The sequence below is a fragment of the Podarcis erhardii genome (assembly GCF_964252035.2).
Source record: "Podarcis erhardii genome assembly, chromosome: 2".
Lineage (NCBI taxonomy): Eukaryota > Metazoa > Chordata > Lepidosauria > Squamata > Lacertidae > Podarcis > Podarcis erhardii.
In genome coordinates, this window is record NC_138498.1 from 2,638,309 (window position 1) to 2,659,584 (window position 21,276).

The following is a 21,276-nucleotide window of genomic DNA, read 5'->3' on the forward strand; positions in this document are numbered from 1 at the left end:
TCAGGGAGCAGGTCTGGATATGGGTAATGAAAAGGGTTTGGAAACTGTCTTGGGCCAGGAAAGGGTTCCAAGCCCAGGGGGCTGCCTAGCAAGGTGATGCTCTGGCATGCTATGGTCCACAGGGTCACTAAGAGTTGGACACGACTAAATGACTAAACAACAATAAGGAAGGTGATGTGGGTTGAAATCAAGGAGACAAGCAGGGCAAGCATGAAAAGACATTTGGAAGAAGGGATCTGGAGAAGGGCAGACCCTTATCACCTGCACCAGTTGACTCCAGCTAAAAGTCTCATCATAAATTCCAAGCCTCTGAGCCTGTGTGTGCATGAAATGAGCAAATGAGGTTCTCTGCACTTTGACTCCAGAGTAGCTGGTTTTTCCTACATTGCAAGTGCTTTCTTTTTATGTGGTGTGTTGGCAGTCTGGGTATATTTCCAGGTGAAGGCAGGGGAGAACCACAGGCTTCATCAACCCATGCAACAAATCCATATGGATTTATATACTATTTATAGCATACGGATTTCCTGGAAATGCCATTGTTTTCAGACCTTTTACCAATCCAGTGGTAAAGTCCAGAAACAAATTCACCACTTCACTTGCTGCTTCTGTGAATTAAGCCTAATATTCTGACCCTTGCTTCATGTATTGGTGCACAAGTCATGAGTTCCTGTTTTCCTGGTCCTTACAGTATTGCTGTCATCACCCTCAACAGCCGGGGCGAGGAACCTATGCCCCTCCAGATGCTGCCAAACTACAACTCCCATCATCCCTGTCCATTGGCAATGCTGGCTGCAGCCAATCAGAGTTTGACTCCAACATCTAAAGGATCACAAGTTATCTGTCCATGATCAATAGGTAAAAGAGACATGGAGACCAAAAGTGGGTCCAGTGAATGAACTGGGAGCATCTGGTGCTATATAGAGCACAGGTGTGGGGAACCTTGGCCCTCCTGGTGTTGTTCAACCACAACTCCCATCAGCCACAGCAAACATGGCCAATGCCAGAGATGACAGAGATGTAGTTCAGCAACATTTGGAAGGCCAAAGGTTATCCATACCTGCTGTGGTGTATTCAAAGCCTACTGGATGCGTGGACCTGAAATGAGACCATCAGGAGTTCAACAGAAACACGTATGAGCTTAAATAAAACAAAGTATTTAAAACTGGAATCCTAAACCCACCCAACTTACTGGGACATTTTCTGAGTAAGTAAACATTGCACAATGAGAGGGCACTGTGTCCACAATCCTATCCACTTTAGCTGACAGCAGTGGTTGCAAACCATTGGCTTGACTCTCCCACAATGTCTGCCCCCTCCAGGAAAGCCCCCCCCCATTCCCCCCATTCCAAGGCAACATCTTCCTCAGCAAGAGTGAGTCCTATCCAGCAGGCAGGAGGAGGACGAGGTCTCACACGAATTCGTCCTTGGTCAGGTTGACGAGGATGTTCATCTCTTCCTCCTGCATCATGCGGAAGACAGCACTGATGTGGTGGTTCTCAAGCACCGAGCGGTCATTGTACAAAATGGCCGTGTCTGACCTGGGGAAGGGAAGAACAACAGTACAGTTCAGAGGCAGCTTTAGCAATGCCAATTCCAGTCTTGTTTCACAGGGATTGGGGCAGACATTCGAACACTTCTGATTTTCACCCACGCGCATATCAGGTACCATAGTCCAACATTCTAAGCATTGAACAGGGGGTATAGTTTGACCTGCACAGACTTGGCTGCAGTGGTGGTTGGAGCCCACTGAAGCTGGTAAGGTGGATGCCCAATGGTAAGTGAAGCCAGAACCAATGACCGGCAGAGCCACCATATTCAAGTTTGCCTCCATCTAGTTTGAACCCTACTGAGTTCAATAATGGCAACTGGCTGCCAATTAGTTTCTGGGTCCAATCCAATTGTTGGTTTCAATCTACAAAGCCCTAAATGCCTCAGGACCAAAATATCTCAAGGACTGCCTCTCCCCATGTGATCATCCACCAAGGCCCTTCTTCATGTGCCTCCTCCAAGACAGGTCCAGAGGGTGACAACACAAGAATGGGCCTTTTCTTTAGTGGCTCCCCATTTGTGGAATGCTCTCCCCAGGGAGACTCACCTGGTGCCTTTGCTACACATCTTTAGGTGCCAGTCAAAAACATTCCTCTTCTCTCAGGCCCTTGGCTAATTAAACCATCATGGCCTTTTAAACTGCAGAGGGGGATTGTTTTTGTTTGTTACTATGCTAGGTCAGGGACTGGAACATGCTCTACCACTCTGCCATCAAAAGACTTTCTTCCACTTTTTTATAATAGCTGCCCATTGTACCAATAAGCGCGCTCTCTCTCTCTCTCTCTCTCTCTCTCTCTCTCTCTCTCTCATTCTCTCTCTCTCTCTCTCTCTCTCACACACACACACACACACACACACAACAGATCCATATTGCTCACTTGGTTTGGATGTGGAAGCTGTTAGTGGTCCCTGTGTGCTCATAGTCATGGATTGCTGCCGCAAAGACAATGGCCAGGACCTCAATCTCTGTCAGGCAGTGCTGCAAAGGGGGACAGAAACAGGAGGTGCCATCGGAACCTGTGGGGAGCCCTCCCTTGCCCAGCAGCAGAGACAGAGGAGGGGAAATACTATTTGCACCAGAGTATTCACCAGGATGGATCCCCTCTAGCCTCATATCTCTTTGCCTGGTTGGATATTCTCCTGTGTGGGTGAACAAGTCTAGTTCATACTCATGGATCACCCTCAGAATAGCATAGTGCTTTGGTGGCTTCCTAATGGCCAGTGTCGGGGACCCCTTTCCATCCCAATGGCCAGTGTTTCCTTATGGGCAGCCTTCCTGTAGCCTTATGTCAGTGATGGGCAGAATCATAGAATCATAGAGTTGGAAGAGACCACAAGGGCCATCGAGTCCAACCCCCTGCCAAGCAGGAAACACCATCAGAGCACTCCTGACATATGGTTGTCAAGCCTCTGCTTAAAGACCTCCAAAGAAGGAGACTCCACCACACTCCTTGGCAGCAAATTCCACTGTCAAACAGCTCTTACTGTCAGGAAGTTCTTCCTAATGTTTAGGTGGAATCTTCTTTCTTGTAGTTTGGAGCCATTGCTCCGTGTCCGCTTCTCTGGAGCAGCAGAAAACAACCTTTCTCCCTCCTCTATGTGACATCCTTTTATATATTTGAACATGGCTATCATATCACCCCTTAACCTCCTCTTCTCCAGGCTAAACATGCCCAGCTCCCTTAGCTGTTCCTCATAAGGCATCGTTTCCAGGCCTTTGACCATTTTGGTTGCCCTCCTCTGAACACATTCCAGTTTGTCAGTGTCCTTCTTGAACTGTGGTGCCCAGAACTGGACACAGTACTCCAGGTGAGGTCTGACCAGAGCAGAATACAGTGGCACTATTACTTCCCTTGATCTAGATGCAATACTCCTATTGATGCAGCCCAGAATTGCATTGGCTTTTTTAGCTGCCGCGTCACACTGTTGGCTCATGTCAAGTTTGTGGTCAACCAAGACTCCTAGATCCTTTTCACATGTACTGCTCTCAAGCCAGGTGTCACCCATCTTGTATTTCTGCCTCTCTTTTTTTTTTTTTTTTTTTTTTTGCCCAAGTGCAATACTTTACATTTCTCCCTGTTAAAATTCATCTTGTTTGTTTTGGCCCAGTTCTCTAATCTGTCAAGGTCGTTTTGAAGTGTGATCCTGTCCTCTGGGGTGTTAGCCACCCCTCCCAGTTTGGTGTCATCTGCAAATTTGATCAGGATGCCCTTGAGTCCATCATCCAAGTCATCGATAAAGATGTTGAATAAGACCGGGCCCAAGACAGAACCCTGTGGCACCCACTGGCAGAGCCAGAGGCAAAAGTAGGAGGAGCAACAAACATAACTTTCACTGTTGTACAGTAGTTAATTTCTGCACACACCCCTTTGGGCATCCTTCAGGTTGCATATAGTTTCCTCAGGTTTCCTAGGTCTCCGGTTTCCCACCCCTGCTAAATTACTGATTTGCTGTATTACAAACTTCTGTGGACCAGAGCCCATTTCATCAGATGCATGAAACCTGTGACCTCCATAGAGAAATAGGAAATTGCTTTACATCAAGGCATAGCATTGGTCCCTCTAGCTCAGGACTGTCTATCCTGACTGGCAGCGGCTCTCTAGGATTCCCGATGGGGAATCTCTCCCAACCTTACCTGGGACTGCCACCTGCTGTACCACCCAGCTATGGCCAGGCACTGCTGCACTACAACCCCGATCATACTTGGACAACCACTGACCATGCTGACTGGGGCTGATGGGACTTGGAGTCCAATCGGATCTGGGGTGTCACAGGTTCTTCATTCATCTGATGACGTGGGCTCTGATCCATGAGATCACAATACATTTGTTCGTTATTATGATGCCACTAGACTCTATTGTTGTTTCATTGCCAAGAAACCAACCAGCTACCCCTCTGGAATCTATTGCAGTGCTGATGCAATAAGAGGCAGAAGCAGTCTGAACACACAGCACAAGGTAGAGAAATATGGAAGAAGAGTAGGAACTATGGCTTCTTTTCGACTGACAGGGGTGCTTTCAGCACCTGAAGATAAAGCAGAAAAATCGCCATTGCAATAACTGCAAGTTTTACAGGTTGTATTTCTGCCTGTTGCATGGCTATTAAAGGTACAGAGTCTCTATTAGAAATAAAACACAGCAACAAACAAGGAAAGAGATGGTGAGGAGAGAAGGGTCTGGCTTAGTGAAAAGAAACCTCTTTTCCAGCTCCTGCCATTATGTTAAACCAAAAGAGGCCACTAGGAGTCGCTATGTTATTGATGTCAATGCTCAGTGCTATTTTCCTGGAAAAAGGGGTTCTCTTATCATGGCAATGGCACCCACCTGAGAGGTGCTGGAACTGAGTTCTGGTGAGTTCCCACGGAAATAAAAGCCCTGTCAATGCTTCATATATAGATTTTCTAGAGATGGACTGTAAAAGAGGGCTTAGGGCCATTAATCATGTGATGTACCCTTCATTTCTGCGATCTAGGACTGCATTACTGGGATGGACTTGGCCAAGATGAGAAACACACTTTCTAAGAGCATTAATGACCCATGATTCCCAGTTTGCCTACACCTAGAAGAGCTTTCCAAGATGGCACCATAGACAGACACTTCTCAGTTAGAGAACCAGCAGACAGAATATCCACATGGTGCCCTCACCACCATGCCCGTGCGAAGCAGGAAGCAGTGCACCGTCTGGGTGACGTCAGCAGCGTGTATCTGGTTGTGATAGGGGTTCTTGTATTTCCCGTAACCAGCCTCCAGCGCATCAAGGAAGGTCATGAGGTACACTGTGGGGATCTAGAGATAAATGAAAAGGTTAACAATGTAGCTCCGGGCAAGCTTTGGGGATAGGAGTAGTCAGTACTTTTTTTCTAGAAAAAATGTTTAGGAGTACTCTCATTTTTCTACTCATATTGAAATACTGCCCCTCAATGAGGCCAAACATAGATTCACAAAATGTTTAGGGATATGCGTACCCCTGTGTACCCCCTGGGAGGAAAAAGCACTGGGAGTAGTCAAGGATACAGGAGGCTATCTCATACCTAGGAAGTCCATCTAGGTATGAGTAAACTCCGTATGGTAAAAGGTAAAGGACCCCTGGACGGTTAAGTCCAGTCAAAGGCAACTATGGGGTTACAATGCTCATCTCGCTTTCAGGCCAAGGGAGCCTGAAATGCATGAGCTGTCCACAGACAGCTTTCCGGGTCATGTGGCCAGCAGGACTAAACCGCTTCTGGTGCGACAAGACGCCATGACGAGTGCCAGAGCGCACGGAAACACTGTTTACCTTCCCGCTAATAGTAGTAGCTATTTATCTACTTGCACTAGTGTGCTTTTGAACTGCTAGGTTGGCAGGAGCTGGGACAGAGCAACAGGAGCTCACCGACTGGCAAGCCAAAGAGGCTCAGTGGTTTAGACGACAGCACCACCCACTCCCATTGACTGCCTAGCTCCCACAGGGTCTCTGGCACGGCTCTTTCCCAGTACCTAGATGTGCCAGGGATGGAACCGGGGATCTTTTGCATGCAGTGTGGGACCCATCCTTACAAAAAAAAGTCACAGGCTGACATCTATGCTCTGATGCAGAACCCTCCAGTCTTCACTTAAGATTCCAGCACACACACACACTGGCAAAGAGACAGTTTAAAAGTGGAAGATCCCAGGGTGGTCATATTCCTTGTCCAGAATGCATGTGAGTCCTCCACCTGCACTATCCCATCACTAACCTCTTGAAAAACAGAATGTGTCTGAAATAAGAAATGACCCTTATGCCCGATGGCAGCATGAACTTCAAGGGCATCTGCTCTGTCCTAAGGGGCTGGGGCGTTCCAGAATGAGGAATGACCTGCTCTTAAAAAGGGGCCCCCTTAACAAAAAGACCACTTCCTTTAAATACAGAACATCCCAGGCTTGGAAGAAGCTTTCCTTTTTGGGCTCTGGAGCTCAGGGCAGCTGCTTGTTTGGTGACCTGGAGTCTTTATTTTGTAGGAGGGGTATGGAATAGCCCCTTAATAAGTCACCATAACAACAACGCTGTGATTATACACATGCCATTTCTTACCTTGAAGCGGCTGTTGAGGTTGTGGCGGGTGAGCAGTTCAAAGACAATCGTGCGCAAGGCATGGTCCTCGCTCACCTTATTCAGCGCAAAGACGTCAAAAAACCAAAGGTCAAGAGTCTACACAAGAAAAGCCAAAAAAGAAATGTAAAAAAGGAGGACTATGTCCTGAGCTCAGTGCACTTAACTGGTACAGGATGGAGAAAGATGAGCATCAGAAGAAAGGAAACCTTCCATCTCTCAACTTTGGAGTATGTTGAACAAAAAGTATTGCCACAAAGAGTTCCTTTAAGCCTGTGCAAAAAGCATTTTGCTTTTGCAGTGATGAGCTATAGCTGGTCCCCTACACATCCAACAAGATTATAGGCCATTAATTCCTGATAAAAAACCACCGCTTTCAGCTCCAGTGTCTCTCTTTTAAAAAGTTATGGCAAAACAAAGGAGGAAAGCTAGGAAAGTTTCCTTGACTCATGCAACTTGATCACAGAAAATGGGTCAGGGTATAAACAATCAGTGCCTTTTTTGGGACAGTGTCCATTGGAACAGAGTACCATCAGGACTCCTTCTTTTTGCTGTTCATGGCAGCCATTTTGTGCTGGGACCCACAGCATGAATACCAGCCTTCTAATTTTTTGCCCCCCAGAAAGCAGAGTGAATAACTACCAGCTTGAGAGGTTGGGGCAGGTGCAGAAGCATTACGTCAAGGAAGGAAGCAAATGAAGTTAAGGCTGCAATCCTACACACACCTACCTGGGAGTGAGCCCTCTTAAACTCAGTGGGCTTACTTCTGAGTAGACATGGGCAGGATTGGGCAGTAAGTCCAGCATCCCCCTAATAGAGCTGCATTACCTTCAGGCAGTTGATGACAGAGGGAGAATAGTTCGGCCCCACCGCCGTGTAAGTCCGACGGAACATCCTACAGAGCAGATAACAGCAGGTCAGGCTCTCCATGGAACATCTGGACTGCATCCCCATAGAGACACCTCCCAAACCCCACTGAGTATCCAGATGTCTGAGTGCTGGATAAAATACTGCAATCAAGACCCTCTCTCCTTACATACCAGGCCAGCAGTCCTCAATCCTTCCAAACCCAGGAAATTCAAATGGAACTTGACTTTCAATCTTTGCACCTTATAGATCAGGTTGGGGAGCCTCTTTTTCAGCCTGGGGGCCAGGGCTAAAAGTGGGTGGGTCAATGGCTGTACGTGTTGCCTTTCTCGGTCCTCTTTCCAGGGAAAGAAGAGGCGTTCTCACAGCTCAAGGTCAGGCTCCAGCCAGGCAAAACAATTGAAGGGGGTGTGAAGCAGAGCTGGTGAAGAGTGTGGTCAAAGGAGAACTGGCGTTGCCAGTGGAGGGTTCCGATAGCTGCACAGAGAAGACTGGAGGGATGCATTTGGTCCACAAGGCCTCATGTTCCCCACCCCAGTTCTATGTTATCTTTGCCCTGACTATATCTATCTGGGTCTGCTGCCTTCCACCTCCTGCTCCTGCTTGCTCAACCCAGGTGGAATCTACCCACATATAAAAAATGCTGTGAAAATGCTTTTTTAAAAAACGTTTTGAAAACTATACTGAATTTCTCATAACTCACCATTGCCATCTAGTGTCACATTTGTATATTGCATGATACAACACACTTAAAACATTTTATTTGCAGCTGTATAGCTGAGCCCCTGCTCCTTCTTACTCCTTCCCTTTCCAAATGATAGCCAGGGCACCCTGATATAGTCACCAACAAGGCACAGTTGTGGGGCAGGACCCACTCATTGGGCCAATGTGCTAGGCCAATGCATGAAGCAGATGGAGGACCATCCCCATCTGGAGCAGCCCTGTTCCAACACACACACACACGGCACTCCGTCCAGACCTCTCAACAAAGATGCCAGCTTGAACAGCATGCACAATGCTGCGGAACTTGGGCTTCTCCTCGGATCGACGTCCCTTGGCGCGGGTCTGCTGTGTGAAGGTGGAGGCCAGCCAGTCCCGCACCTCAGAGGGAACTGCATCCGACTTGATCTCCTGGAGTTCATCTTCCGTGTCCAAGATCTGCCTGGAACAGGAAAAATGAGCAGTGAGGAGCAGTGAGTGTTTTAGTGAGAAAGGCACTGCAAAGAGAAGCAGAACTGCAGTTAAAACTGAGAGGGATAATGAGGGAGAAGGAGAAAGGGAAGAGGAAGAGAAATAATCTGGAAATTGGCCAAATTCTGGCATATAAAATTCTGACTTTTGTAAAAGCTGTGATTACAAGATTCCGTTTCAGGGATGCTTCACTGGCCAGTTCAACAGGCTGCACTTATTTCCTCCTAAGTTCTCTAAACTGAACAGCTTCCAACAGGCTGTAAAGGTCTGCTATTCCTTATGCAGAAACAAATTGAGGTAGGGAAGAGGATAAGATCAAATTCTCCTGAGCCTCCAGAGACACCCTGCGAATTAGAGATGCTTTGTGTAGCCCAGGAGATTAGCTTGGGGGAGGTGGTGAGTCCTGTGGGATAGGTGAGGTTTGGGCACAGGGAAAGGGTTTATAAATGAGTGGAGCCCAAGCATAGTGTGCTCTTTACAGTGGCAATCCCAGAGTCAGTACTAGAGGGGAGTCATAACTTTTCCTGCTCCCAGCATGTACTGGGGTCTACTGGGAACTGCCTCTCCTCATGAGATCTCATCTGACTCAGGGTCAGGTCCCAACACTACTGAACTGTTTCAGTATGCAAAACACTAGCCCTGACACCATCTTGAAAACACCCACCTGAGCTTCTGAAACGGTCTCCCTAGACTTGCAGGCTCTGCACTTTAACCAGTGGCTAGCTCAGTGCTTATTTCTGGGTCCTCTCTGGAAAAGGGGTCAGGCAAGACACACGAGCCCCACAGCCTCACCTGGTCTCATCAATGTAGACAGCTTCCAGCAATGAAGCAGTATATTCCAAGTTCTTCTTCAGCTCCACCAGATTCACTTCTCCCGTCTCCAACTGTTTCACCATGTAGCGCAGCCTGGAGGGTGAAATGGAAGCACAGGGAAGGGGGAAATGAGTAAGGGGGAAGCAGAACCTTGCAGGGCTCTCTGGGTCATCCATCAAAGGGCAGCCCACTCCCATCATTACCTTGTGAGGGACTGCTAGGGAGAAATGGAGCCAATGGCATTTACACCAGTGAAATCACTCAGTTGCTGTGATAATGTGGTAGCTGAATTGGGCACATATGTGTCCAAACCACATTCCACAAAAAAGAAACTGAAAAATGAATTGTGGATCCAAAACAGCCCAATGAGGACTGAGCATGCTCAGTAGGCATGGAATGCTGAATGGCTATTAAGCGGGTGGAGAGAAGAACTCTAGCAGGAGAAGGGATGGAATGGAGTGACTGGAACCCTGAACAGAATAACGCCACACTGGACCACTCTGTTGCAGTGCCTCACTCATATACACAAAAGCCAGTTTCCTGGCTTGTCTCTGCTGGTTGTGCTTCACCCTGATGCAAGATGGCTCTCCTATGTTGAGAGCCTGACAATGGAGCTGAAAATGGCATGTTAAGCAATGCACCTTGGGCCATCTGCTCCCTTGATGGGGCACATCACTAGTTAATAACAAGCCATCAAGCTCAGCTGGGTGTGTGGTCCATAATGTTTCATTTCCGGTTAATCAGCCTTATTGTTCCGCTTGAAGGACATTATTGTAAAAACACTGAACACTTCAGGAGAACCAAATGAGTAGAGACCATTACAGCGTAATTATCCTTTTAATGAAATGGTAAAAACCACACACACACACACACACACACACACACACACACACACACCATGTTGTTTCCTGTGGAGCAAAGCTACCTGTTAAGAAAAACACAGGCCTGCCACCAAAACTAGAAGTTCCATGCTGAATCATAGAATTGCAGAGTTGGAAGGATCCCCAAGGATCATCTAGTGCAGGGATGTCCAACTGGTTGGCCGTGATCAACAGGTCAATCCCTTTATGCTAGCGATCAGTCGCGAGCTCGTTTTCCTCTGTAGGGGAAAAAGAGCATCCGGCCCTGTCCCCTTGCTCTGCCCTTCATTCGCGCACGGCCACAAAGACAGAAGAGGAAGTAACTGCTGCTGCGTTTAGTACCCAGTTAGTGTATTTAGTACCCGTTTAGCTCAACAACTTAAACATGCACAAAGAAGAGAGTTGCCGAGTTTCCAGCCGAGGTTAACTGAAATTGTGGGAGCAAATGGGGGTGGCTTTAAAAATAGGTACTCTAGGTCTCCATTTAAAAAAAATCTGTGCTTTAACTTTAGGAACACAGTGGGTTTCAGTTTAGTTCTATTGCTGTAGGGGTTCTATTCCCTTTTCTTTTATGGTTTTATGTTTTATTTTGTATTTAAATTGTTTTTCAACCTATTTCTTACAAGCCACCCAGAAAACTATGCTATAGGGCGGCATATAGCAGTCATAAATGAATATGGGGTTATAGCAAATGTTAGTCCTGCTCAGCATTGACCCACTGCCAGGGCCGGCCCACCCATGAGGCAACGTGAGGTGACTGCCTCAAGTGGCAGGATCCACAGGGGCAGCAGATCCCGATGTAGCTCTTTCTTCCCCCCCTGTTATTAGTATAGATCTTCCCTGGTGGGGAGGTAGGCGCCATTTTGTAGTCAACCTCAGATGCCAAAATGCATTGGGCTGGCCCTGTCCACTGGAATTGATGGAAATGACTAAACCTAGGCATGTTAATTTCAATGGGTCTACTCTGAGTGGAACTTAGTTGGCAACAACCCCTGGAGACCAGGCTTCACAAGTTACTCTCTAGGGGTCTGCAGCTTGATGTAGGAATGCCTGTTTGCCTCCACTTAACATGTTCTGCTTGTACATCACCATCATCAGTGCATCAATAAAAAAATAAAGCCAATATTGGAAAGACGTGGTGAAGGGACCATGGGGAGGAGCTGCAGCAGGGGCTCCCCCCACCACATGGGGGGCCTTGGACTTCACTGGTGACCTCGTACAGCTGCTTTTCGGTTTTGTTTGTAGATACGTCTCTTTTAACAGCTGTTATTGAGCCTCTCTTTGAAAATAGTACAATCCTATGCACATCTACTCAGGAGGAAGCCCTTCTGAAGTCACTGGGGATTTACACCCATGTAAGAATGCATAACACTGGAGACTATATGTGTTGATTCCATATTGACTTCACTTCTAACTATTCAGGCACCAATTCGGTTGTGAAGATCTGTGCTCATTTACTGTCATTCTTGAATCCCTTCTTACCTTACTGAGATAAATTTGATAGAGAGGGCTAAGTTTCGAACGGCTAGTGCCAACAGATACAATTGCGGGAATTATCATCATTCATTACTGACATATTTGTCACCTTTTATGAAGAAGTGTCTCAAAGTGACTTTTAATGTCAGAATAGGAATAACAAGAAACAATGAAACCAAATTTAAAAAGAATAAAGCCAGAACTTAAAATGCTCATCCTTATATATAGATGTATCCACCACACTAAAGGTGCTGTGGTCTAAACCACTGAGCCTCTTGGGCTTGCCAATCAGAAGGTCGGCGGTTCGAATCCCCACGACGGGGTGAGCTCCTGTTGCTCGGTCCCAGCTCCTGCCAACTTAGCAGTTCGAAAGCACACTAGTGCAAGTAGATAAACAGGTACTGCTGTGGCAGGAAGGTAAACGTTCTGGCACTCGTCACAGTCCTCTGGCCACATGACCCGGAAAGCTGTCTGTGTACAAACACTGGCTCCCTCGGCCTGAAAGCGAGATGAGCACCGCAACCCCATAGTCACCTTTGACTGGACTTAACCATCCAGGGGTCCTTTACCTTTACCTTTACCTTTTACCTTACAAAAGGAACAAACATTTTGAAAGGAGGCCACAGACCTAATTAATCATCTTCCAAATTAAGAGTCAAAGGCCTGGGTGAAAAAAAGGCATTTGCCTGGTGCTTAAAACAGGCAATGATGGCACCAGGCATACCTCCTGGGGAGAGCATTCTACAAGCAGGGACCATCACCGAAAAGGACCTGTCTCATGTCTCCACGTTCTACACCTCCCTTGGAGGAGGACATACAGAACAGGGCCTCAGATGATGAACGTACGGTCTGGGATAGTTCATGCAGAGAAAACCAGTCCCTAAGGTGCTGGGGTCCTGAGCCACGTAAGACTTTATAGCTCAAAGTCAGCACTTTGAATTGAGCCCAGAAACAAACTGGTAGCCAGGGCAGAAATGCCAAATATATGGAGAATTGGAAGGGACCCCAAGGACACTTTTGCCTAATGTGCAGCTCAGACCCATGACCCTGAGATTAAGAGTCTCATGCTCTATTGGGTGGTTATATGCTCAGACCAAAAGGGACGCGGGTGGTGCTGTGGTCTAAACCACAGAGCCTAGTACTTGCCGATCAGAAGGTCGGCGGTTCGAATCCCCACAATGGGGTGAGCTCCCATTGCTCAGTCCCTGCTCCTGCCAACCTAGCAGTTTGAAAGCACGTCAAAGTGCAAGTAGATAAATAGGTACCATTCCAACGGGAAGGTAAATGGCGTTTCCATGCGCTGCTCTGGTTCACCAGAAGCGGCTTAGTCATGCTGGCCACATGACCCAGAAGCTGTACGCTGGCTCCCTCGGCCAGTAAAGCGAGATGAGCGCCACAACCCCAGAGTCGGCCACGACTGGACTTATCTGTCAGGGGTTCTTTACCTTTACCTTTTTATGCTCAGATCATCTTGCTCTGCTCAGCAATCCATCTGCTGAGCCCTGTGTCAGCTGGGTGAAGGCTGAAGGTTCTGTGATTGGTACCTTACAGCTACCAATGCCAAGTTGTCCTGTTTATCCACCACCCCACACTTTGCATCACTTGGATCAACAAAGCCCAAGAAGGGACAGCAGCTATGGCCAAGTAAACCAAAGCTCCCTCCAGCTTCACACCCAGAAGCAAGAGAAAGAGTCCACTGGGCCTGAGCCCAACAACCTGGTTCTCTAGTTCCTGCGCATGGCTCACACAGTCCAGTTGAACATTATGATGCTATGCTTTGCTTTAAAAGTGGGGTGGGTGACCCAGCCACCTGCCTACCAAAAGGCATGGAAAATGCCAGAGGTTTCTTTGAAGTCCCGAAGATCAACCCAAACCTTCCTCCTATTGATATGCACAAGTGCAGTGGCTTGAAAGGGCAGAAGGAGTGCAAGTGTGGTGGCTCAAAAGGACCACAAAAGTTGCCACAAGGGAGCTGAGTCAGCTCACACACCACATCCTCCACAAACTGGGTATATGAGAGCCAAAATTTTAAGCAAAGTGGACTAAAGTCACTTCTGGGGCCCCTCCAGGATGAGGGTCCCTGAAGCGGAAGCTTCATTAGTTTCATGGTAGATCCACCCCTGTGGGAAATTAAGCATTCCTTGATGCAAAAATGTCTTAAACATTTTATGTTGTTTTACTTCATTTATCTGTTAAGTCAGAATGCTTTTTGAGCTGATTACAAGTACAACTATGACATCAACTATAAAATCCATATATCATTACAATACACAAAAACAATTCCATCACAGCACTAGAGCATCAAGACACCCTTAATTAAAATACACAAGGAAAGAAGACACAGATTAGCATCCCTGCACTAAGCCATGGCTTGGTTTTGCTGTTTTTTCTGCAGGAAAGATTGGATAAGTATTATCAACTATACATGGTCACTTTGCAAATTGCCAACATTCTCACCAATATCTTTGGAATTTGTATAAGCATCTTGCTTTATAATTTCCCCTTGGGAAAAAAGAAGAACAAGAAAGAGCATGTACATTAAAACAGTTTAAAAACAAAACAGTACGGTCAGAGGTTCTAAGTTATATCACTCAGAGAAGGTAAAAGGCAATGTATAAGAATGGGGAACTGTACTGACCACTAAAAAAAATCATTATACTTTATTAAATCTCAAGAATATGCAGTCATTACAACAAATAATTAAATGCATACACACTGTGATACACACACACACACACACACACACACACCTACCACACAGAGAAGCTATTCTAGTCATTGTCATTTATGTTATATTTATTCTTCATAAATTCAATTAGAGGATTCCACTTGTCGTTAAAATTTTCTCTTGTCAAGATAGTCTCAGTCTAATGAATTCTGTAAATTTATACATCATTTCTACCTTCCAATTTTATTTTATTTTGCTAACCATTCTTTCACTGTTGGTGGTGACCTACTTTTTTATTTTATTTTCAGTAACTGGAATAGGTGGACTCAAAACAAGAATAATCAATTGGGCCAAGTTAGTGAACAATTAAAGGGATAGGAAAGCATAATGGATCAGTTTGATTTGCAGGTTAAGATCATACATGCATCATTTGCTAGTCTTCATATGCTTTGGGCTTTATGTGTGTATTTTATCATTTTAATATAAAACAGCCTTGTTTTATCGGCTTAGTTTTCACTGAGTTGGTTTAATTAGGATCTGTGCTGAATTGCGTTGAATCAAAGATGAGCGCTCACATGGCCGAGAAACAGGTTTACCACCTAAGATGGCTATCTATCTATCTATCTATCTATCTATCTATCTATCTATCTATTACGTAAAGTTATACACCATAAACATAACAGTTTAACACATGTTTTTTTAAAGGTTCTTTCGAATCTTGAGACCTCCTTCCTTCCCTCCATGGGTTCCAATTCTAAATTTTATCCCTGCATATTTTCTGTAATCTATCTGTTATATATAGTATCCCAAATCCATGTTGCATTACAAGTGTGAATGCATTCCTGCCAGTGATTTCAGCTGTTTACAGTGATCTCTCAAATATGTTAGAAAGTTATTCCAGTCTTTTTAAAATACTTGGTCTTCCTGATTCTAAGTTGGTAATCCTAACCCCATTTCACTGAGAGCAAGTCCTACTGAATTCAACAGGACTTGCTTCTGAGTAGGCATGGTTAGGATTGCAGCCTAGGTAGAATCATAGAATTAGTTGGAAGTTGGAAGAGACCCCAGGGGTCATCTAGTCCAACCCCCTGCAATGCAGGTAAGAAACAGATCTTGGTCTGTTTGGTACGATGTTTGTTTGTTACTGTTGTTTATTAGAGAATCTAAGGAGCTCAAGGTGGTGTACATGGTTCTCCTCCCCACTTCCTCCTCCCCACAACCCTGTGAGGTGGGTTAGGCTGAGAAATGGTGACCAGTTCAAGGTCATACCCAGTGAGCCTCATGGCTGAGTGGGGATTTGAACCTTGATCTCCAGGTCACAGTTCAACACTAACCATTGCACCATACTGGCTCTCTTGAGCCACTCTTCTCCTTCAGTGCCATGATGGCAAACCACAGGTTAGCATAGCATGGCAAAGGAAAGGGTAGTCTAATTTCTGCCTCTCCAGTATTGAGCTAGACTTGCCATTTGTATTCAAGCTGCCTTTTGCCTTCTGCAGTGGATGTATGCTCTTCCCCCTCTTAAAGCATCACACAACACCTGCACAGCTGTTTAAATCATCTCCCACGCAGATGCAGAATTGCTTCAGGCTCCTTCAAGCTGAAGTCTTTCTTTGCGTGTCTTGTACGCCAACTCTCTCCCCCTTCCTCTGCAGCAAAGACCTGGCTTGCATTTCACAAACAGGGGACCAGCTGGCCTTTTATTGCTTTCTTGAAAGGGCAGGTTGGTGCCCCGGCTGGCCAAGGGAATAGCAATTGCGCATAAAGAGCCACTTAGCCAATTCCCAGGCTGGCACTCCAAAGCAGAGAGATCTGTGCTGCAGGCTAGGCTGGGACAACAAGTAAGAGTCAAAAGAGAAGAAGACAAAGCCATCTGCTTTCTTCTTGCTTCTCAATGGTCTCGTCATTCCTTGCGGAGGCTAAGGAGTCAGCGCTCTCCTCCTTAACAAAATGCATCCCAGAGGGGGGATTATTTTACTTTGCACAGGCCTTGCCTCCTTAAAATAAAAATGCCATTGCTGGCTGTTCTCCCACAGGAAAGGATTTACATGACCCACAGATGCCTAGGGAAGGGTTTCCAATGGCAAAGATGCTCAGATATGCTCAGTGGCGCTGCTCAGCACCACCAGCACAATGCACTGTGCATGGGAGGTGGGGAGTAGGATTCAGGTGCTCCTGGGCATGTGGAGGGGAGTTTGCCTAGGTCCTCTCAACTATCTGTGCCTCCCCAGCAGTCTCCTCAAGCAAAAACAAAGGGGAATGGTTTCAGTGGGATTTCACTCCAGCCGGCTGAGTTCCTACACTAGGAATCTGTTTGCTCTTATGGGCTTTGCTGCGGTGTTCTATTACCATGGCAACGGCCTGAGAGACTCAAGTTACTGAGCAGAGATGGACACATGTAGGGAGGAGGTATCTCTGTGTGTGATGCAGTCTTCTGAAAATGCCCAAGGCTCCTAAAAGCCACCGGGCCAGGAGATTACCCATTACCTGGCAGGTGATCTTTCTGCACAGTCAATCCTGGAAGAGCTTGTTCTCTACATCAAGCCTCCCTACAGCCCCGTGCCACTACAGAAGGGGCGAGGGAAGGGTGTCTGAGCAAGGGCGCTTCCAGACTGTCACTACTTTGGGGTTGGATTCAGCTGCCTTCTGGCAAATTCAGCTTGCACAGTTATAGTTGGTCGTGGGGGGGGGGAGCGTCTTGCACAAGAAGCCCACTTCCCCTAAAGATCAGACTTTATACATTAGGGGGAATGCACAGAGAAGTGTGGGACTGCACTTCTTTGGTGCAGCAGCAGCAGCAGCAGCAGCATTTACCTTCCCAACGAAGAAATCAGAATGACTGCTCAATAAGCAACTGCCATCACCTGACAACAACTGCAAGGATGAATGCCCAATGGACAGGTCTTCTGCACAGGCTTCACTACCATTACAATCCACTTTTGGTCCAGTGCAGTTAACAGCCTTGGCTCATAGCTCAGCAGTCCTCTTTGTGGCAAGGAAAGCCAGTGCAGCACAGTAGTCAGAATGTCAGACTGGGACTGGGATCCTCACTCAGCTGTGATTCTCACCAGGTGACACTGAGTAACATCACAGCCTAACTTACCTCACAGGGTTGTTGTCAGGATAAAGTAGGCAGAGGGGGATACAGTGGGAGGAAGGGTAGGGTTTTTATATTAAAAAAGAATCTAAAAATCCATATTTTTTAGGAAATGAGATAGTATGAATGTCAGCACTTAATGTTTGTAAGGTGGCTGTATTTCACCTCCACTGTTGGAGGCAGTATGACTCTGAGTACCAGTTGCTGGGAATGACAAGTGCTGTTGAGCTCAGGTTCCATTACTTTCAGGCTTCTCACAGGCATCTGGTTGGTCATTCTAACAACAGAGTAGATTGGACTCCTTTGGCCTGATCTAGCAGGGCTCTTTTTACATTCTTAGAATGCACATTCTTATTGGTCACATTGCCTGGAATATGACTTCCAAGTCTCACACAGATGCCTGGAAGGGACTGAGGCTGAAGCTGTTAACCTGCCTGCTTTAGGAATCACTCAGTTACCTGGGATTCTGCTGGATTTGGAAGAGCTGGTTGGGATTTCTGAATTGTGTTGAGAACATGCTGTATGTGCAAAAGGTCCCGGCGTTCAGTCCTCAGCATCACTAAAGTTGGGCTGGGAAAGACTCCTGCCTGAAGCCCTGGAGAGGCCCTGCTGATCAGGGAAAGGCAATTCTGAACTAGATAGACTAACAATCCAAGTCATTATAAAACAGTTCCATATGCTCCTTTGTCTAGGAGCTTCGAAGACATTCATGCATACATCAGTGTCACACTGCAGCATTTCAAAGACTTTCTTTCCACTTTGCAGATCCAGATGGCTCTGAGTCAGGGCAACGTTGAAGGGGGGGGGGAGAGATGCATTTTCCTGGCCAGCTACAAGGCTGAGAAATGACTGAGGAGCCCCCTAATGCCATTGCAGGACCTTGAGCGTGTTAACCAGCACCTGGCAATCAGATTAGGGACTGCAAATTCAATTACAGAGCCCAGGCTCATGCATTTGAGCAATTACTGCTGCCTCCGGTCGAGTCACATGAATCCTGGAAGCAAGTCATGCGGAAGAACGTGAAGGGCTGGAAAACCAGTGATACCACTGCGCATGTAGCATCACCCACTGAGAGTGAAGCAGTGCAAGAAATATAATGACGAGTGAGCACAGCCAATAGTCAGCGATGATGAGGGTTGAGGTCAAACACCACCTGGACAGCAGAACAGCCTAATGAGTAGCCTTGGGCCAAGGGCCTCTTTCAGCCCAATCTCCCTCTCAGGGTTGTTGTAAACATAAGTCAGGTGGAAGGGAGAGCAACAGATGCTGGCCTGAGTTCTTTAGCTAAAAGAGCAGGATGGAGATGGTGATAATTTGGCATAAGTGTCTCTGGGCTGAAGCCATCCCCAAATAGTATGGGATCTCAAAGAGATCTGTTTTGACAAGTCTCCAGCCATGTGGGGAATAATACAGCAGCAAATGTCTTGCTCTGTGAGAACAAAGGGCAGCCCTGAGCTCTGTATAATGAACAGGGTTTTAATTAAGCAAGCTGATAAAACATTAGAAAATAAAGACTGCACCGGAGAAAGGGGGAGATGGCCCATGAATTTCCTGGAGAGTCTTTCCTAACACAAAAGCAGGCAAAAGAGGAAGGCTGCCACGCAGGATTGACAGCAACCATCCAACAACGGCTAATTGCCAATTTTATATAACAAACCAGGGGTAAGAGTGGGGGTTCCTGGAGTTACCACTTTCTGCTATATGTAGGGGGAGGGCTGCATATGGGAGCTGGCATCTGGCAACATCAGGAGGGCCAAAAGTTTCCCATCCCTCTTGTAAGCCATGGTGCTAGCTGCTGTACATGTTTTAAGGTGCCTCCAGACGTTCAGCATTTTGTGGAAGGGACTGAAGTATATATCCAAGCTTCAGGTTTGTGTATTTAAAGTGGATTAAATAAGGCTATCAGGGCTCATCCAGACCTCCTTCCATGCCGTGTTTCTAAGACCAAGTCTGCACTTTAAAGCTCTGTGTCTGAGTGCTTCCTCCCCCCACCCGCCCCCACCAGCGCTTACCTCAAGAAAAGCCTCCCTTTACTGCTGAATCAGAGCCAAGGGCAATTCACAGAAAACCCCAATTCAGCATTACTGTAAAGAGTAGGTTTTCTTGGGGAAAGTGGTGGGGCAAAAGGCAAAAAAGCAAAACCAGGCTTGGACGCAGACAGGGAAAGCATGCATCTGTGCCTAGAAAATGTGGGGCAAAAGTGTGGATGAGCCCCCCGTGGCTACTGGCCTCAGTGGCTATGCTCTGCGCCCAAAGTCAGAAGCAGCAATGCTTCCAAATCCCAGCTACTGGAAACTACAGGAGGGGAGAAGGCTGCTCTTGCACTCATTTCCTGCTTGCAGATTTCCCACAGGTATCTGGCTGGCCACTGTGAGAACAGGATGCTGGACTAGATGGGCCACTGGTCGGATCCAAGAGGTTATTCATATACCCTTATGTTTAAAGGACTCTTGTGCAACAAAAAGCAACAGGGAAGTGCACTGAAAAGTGTAGGAGGAACAACTGAATAACACCCCACAAGCAAATCAGGATAAATGCTCATCGTGGTATAAAGGTAAAGGGACCCCTGACTATTAGGTCCAGTTGTGACAGACTCTGGGGTTGCGACGCTCCTCTCGCTTTATTGGCCGAGGGAGCCGGCGTACAGCTTCCGAGTCATGTGGCCAGCATGACTAAGCCACTTCTGGCGAACCAGAGCAGTGCATGGAAATGCCGTTTACCTTCCCGCTGGAGCGGTACCTATTTATCTACTTGCACTTTGACATGCTTTCGAAATGCTAAGTTGGCAGGAACAGGGACCGAGCAACGGAAGCTCACCCCGCCGCGGGGATTCAAACCGCTGACCTTCTGATCAGCAAGTCCTAGGCTCTGTGGTTTAACCCACAGCGCCACCCGCGTCCCTCATCGTGGTATAGCTGCCCCTTAAACAAATCAGAACAAATGCTCAATGAAGACCAGACACAGTCTACCTCCATGTAAGCTACATGCAAGCAAATCAGGATGAATGCTCAAAAACAGGTCGCTCGGAGGAACCCCAGCTTTCAACTTGCACTTCATCTAACACAGCAGCTGGTGCTTCACAGTAAGAACAATAAGTAATAATACTCATTATAATGTGTGGTCCGGCACCAGTTCTATATCCAAGGCACAGCAAAGCTCATGACAACTTGGATTATGGCATCACACATTCTATCAGCCTGCATTTTATGTGAATAATCATCACCTTGGCTGGGCCGGTGAGGGGGATCGGGCGACGTCGCCCAGAGCAGACTTTCCGGTTCCACTGCCTCATGATTGATTCATTGGCCAGAGCATCTCCCTCGCCGGCTGTCAAGCCAGCCTCCCATCCTGAGCAATTTACACAGCAAGGCTGTAATCTGGGCCCACTATCTTTTCAATTAGCCAGGAAAGGTGGAAATCAAGCTGTGATGCCACTGAAGGATGGGGTGGGGGGACAAGAAACAGAATGGGTGTTTAAAGTGCTTCAGAGCCAACAACAAGGGCAAAGTCAAGGAGACATTAGTCTGAGATGTGCTGCATTTGGGAAGATGCTCTCCCAAAGCACAGCCCACCCGGTTCCTTTCCATTTCATCCCATAGGATCAGGAGTGGGCAGGGGATTCTGTTTGAGCATGATCTGTGGCAGGGAGCACATGTTGACAATGGGTGGAGGCAGAACCCAAAGGGGGT

At 46.9% G+C, this 21,276-nt stretch overlaps 1 protein-coding gene and 1 long non-coding RNA gene across 7 annotated transcripts in view; one reads left to right on the forward strand and one right to left on the reverse strand.

Annotated features, from left to right (window-relative positions):
• PDE1B (phosphodiesterase 1B) overlaps positions 1-21,276 on the reverse strand; it is a 144,168-nt gene that overhangs the window by 17,579 nt on the left and 105,313 nt on the right. For all 6 annotated transcript variants that reach the window (XM_081851749.1, XM_081851746.1, XM_081851745.1 and 3 more), the window contains 7 exons: positions 9,466-9,579; positions 8,462-8,644; positions 7,444-7,510; positions 6,598-6,714; positions 5,193-5,333; positions 2,427-2,527; positions 1,413-1,538 (listed from right to left, as the gene is read on the reverse strand). In XM_081851749.1, coding sequence (XP_081707875.1) covers positions 1,413-1,538; positions 2,427-2,527; positions 5,193-5,333; positions 6,598-6,714; positions 7,444-7,510; positions 8,462-8,644; positions 9,466-9,579 — 849 coding nt within the window. The remainder of the gene's footprint in view (positions 1-1,412; positions 1,539-2,426; positions 2,528-5,192; positions 5,334-6,597; positions 6,715-7,443; positions 7,511-8,461; positions 8,645-9,465; positions 9,580-21,276) is intronic.
• On the forward strand, positions 15,703-19,499 carry LOC309336273. Its single transcript, XR_014153969.1, has 2 exons — positions 15,703-16,984; positions 18,353-19,499. It is a non-coding gene; the product is annotated as an uncharacterized lncRNA (long non-coding RNA).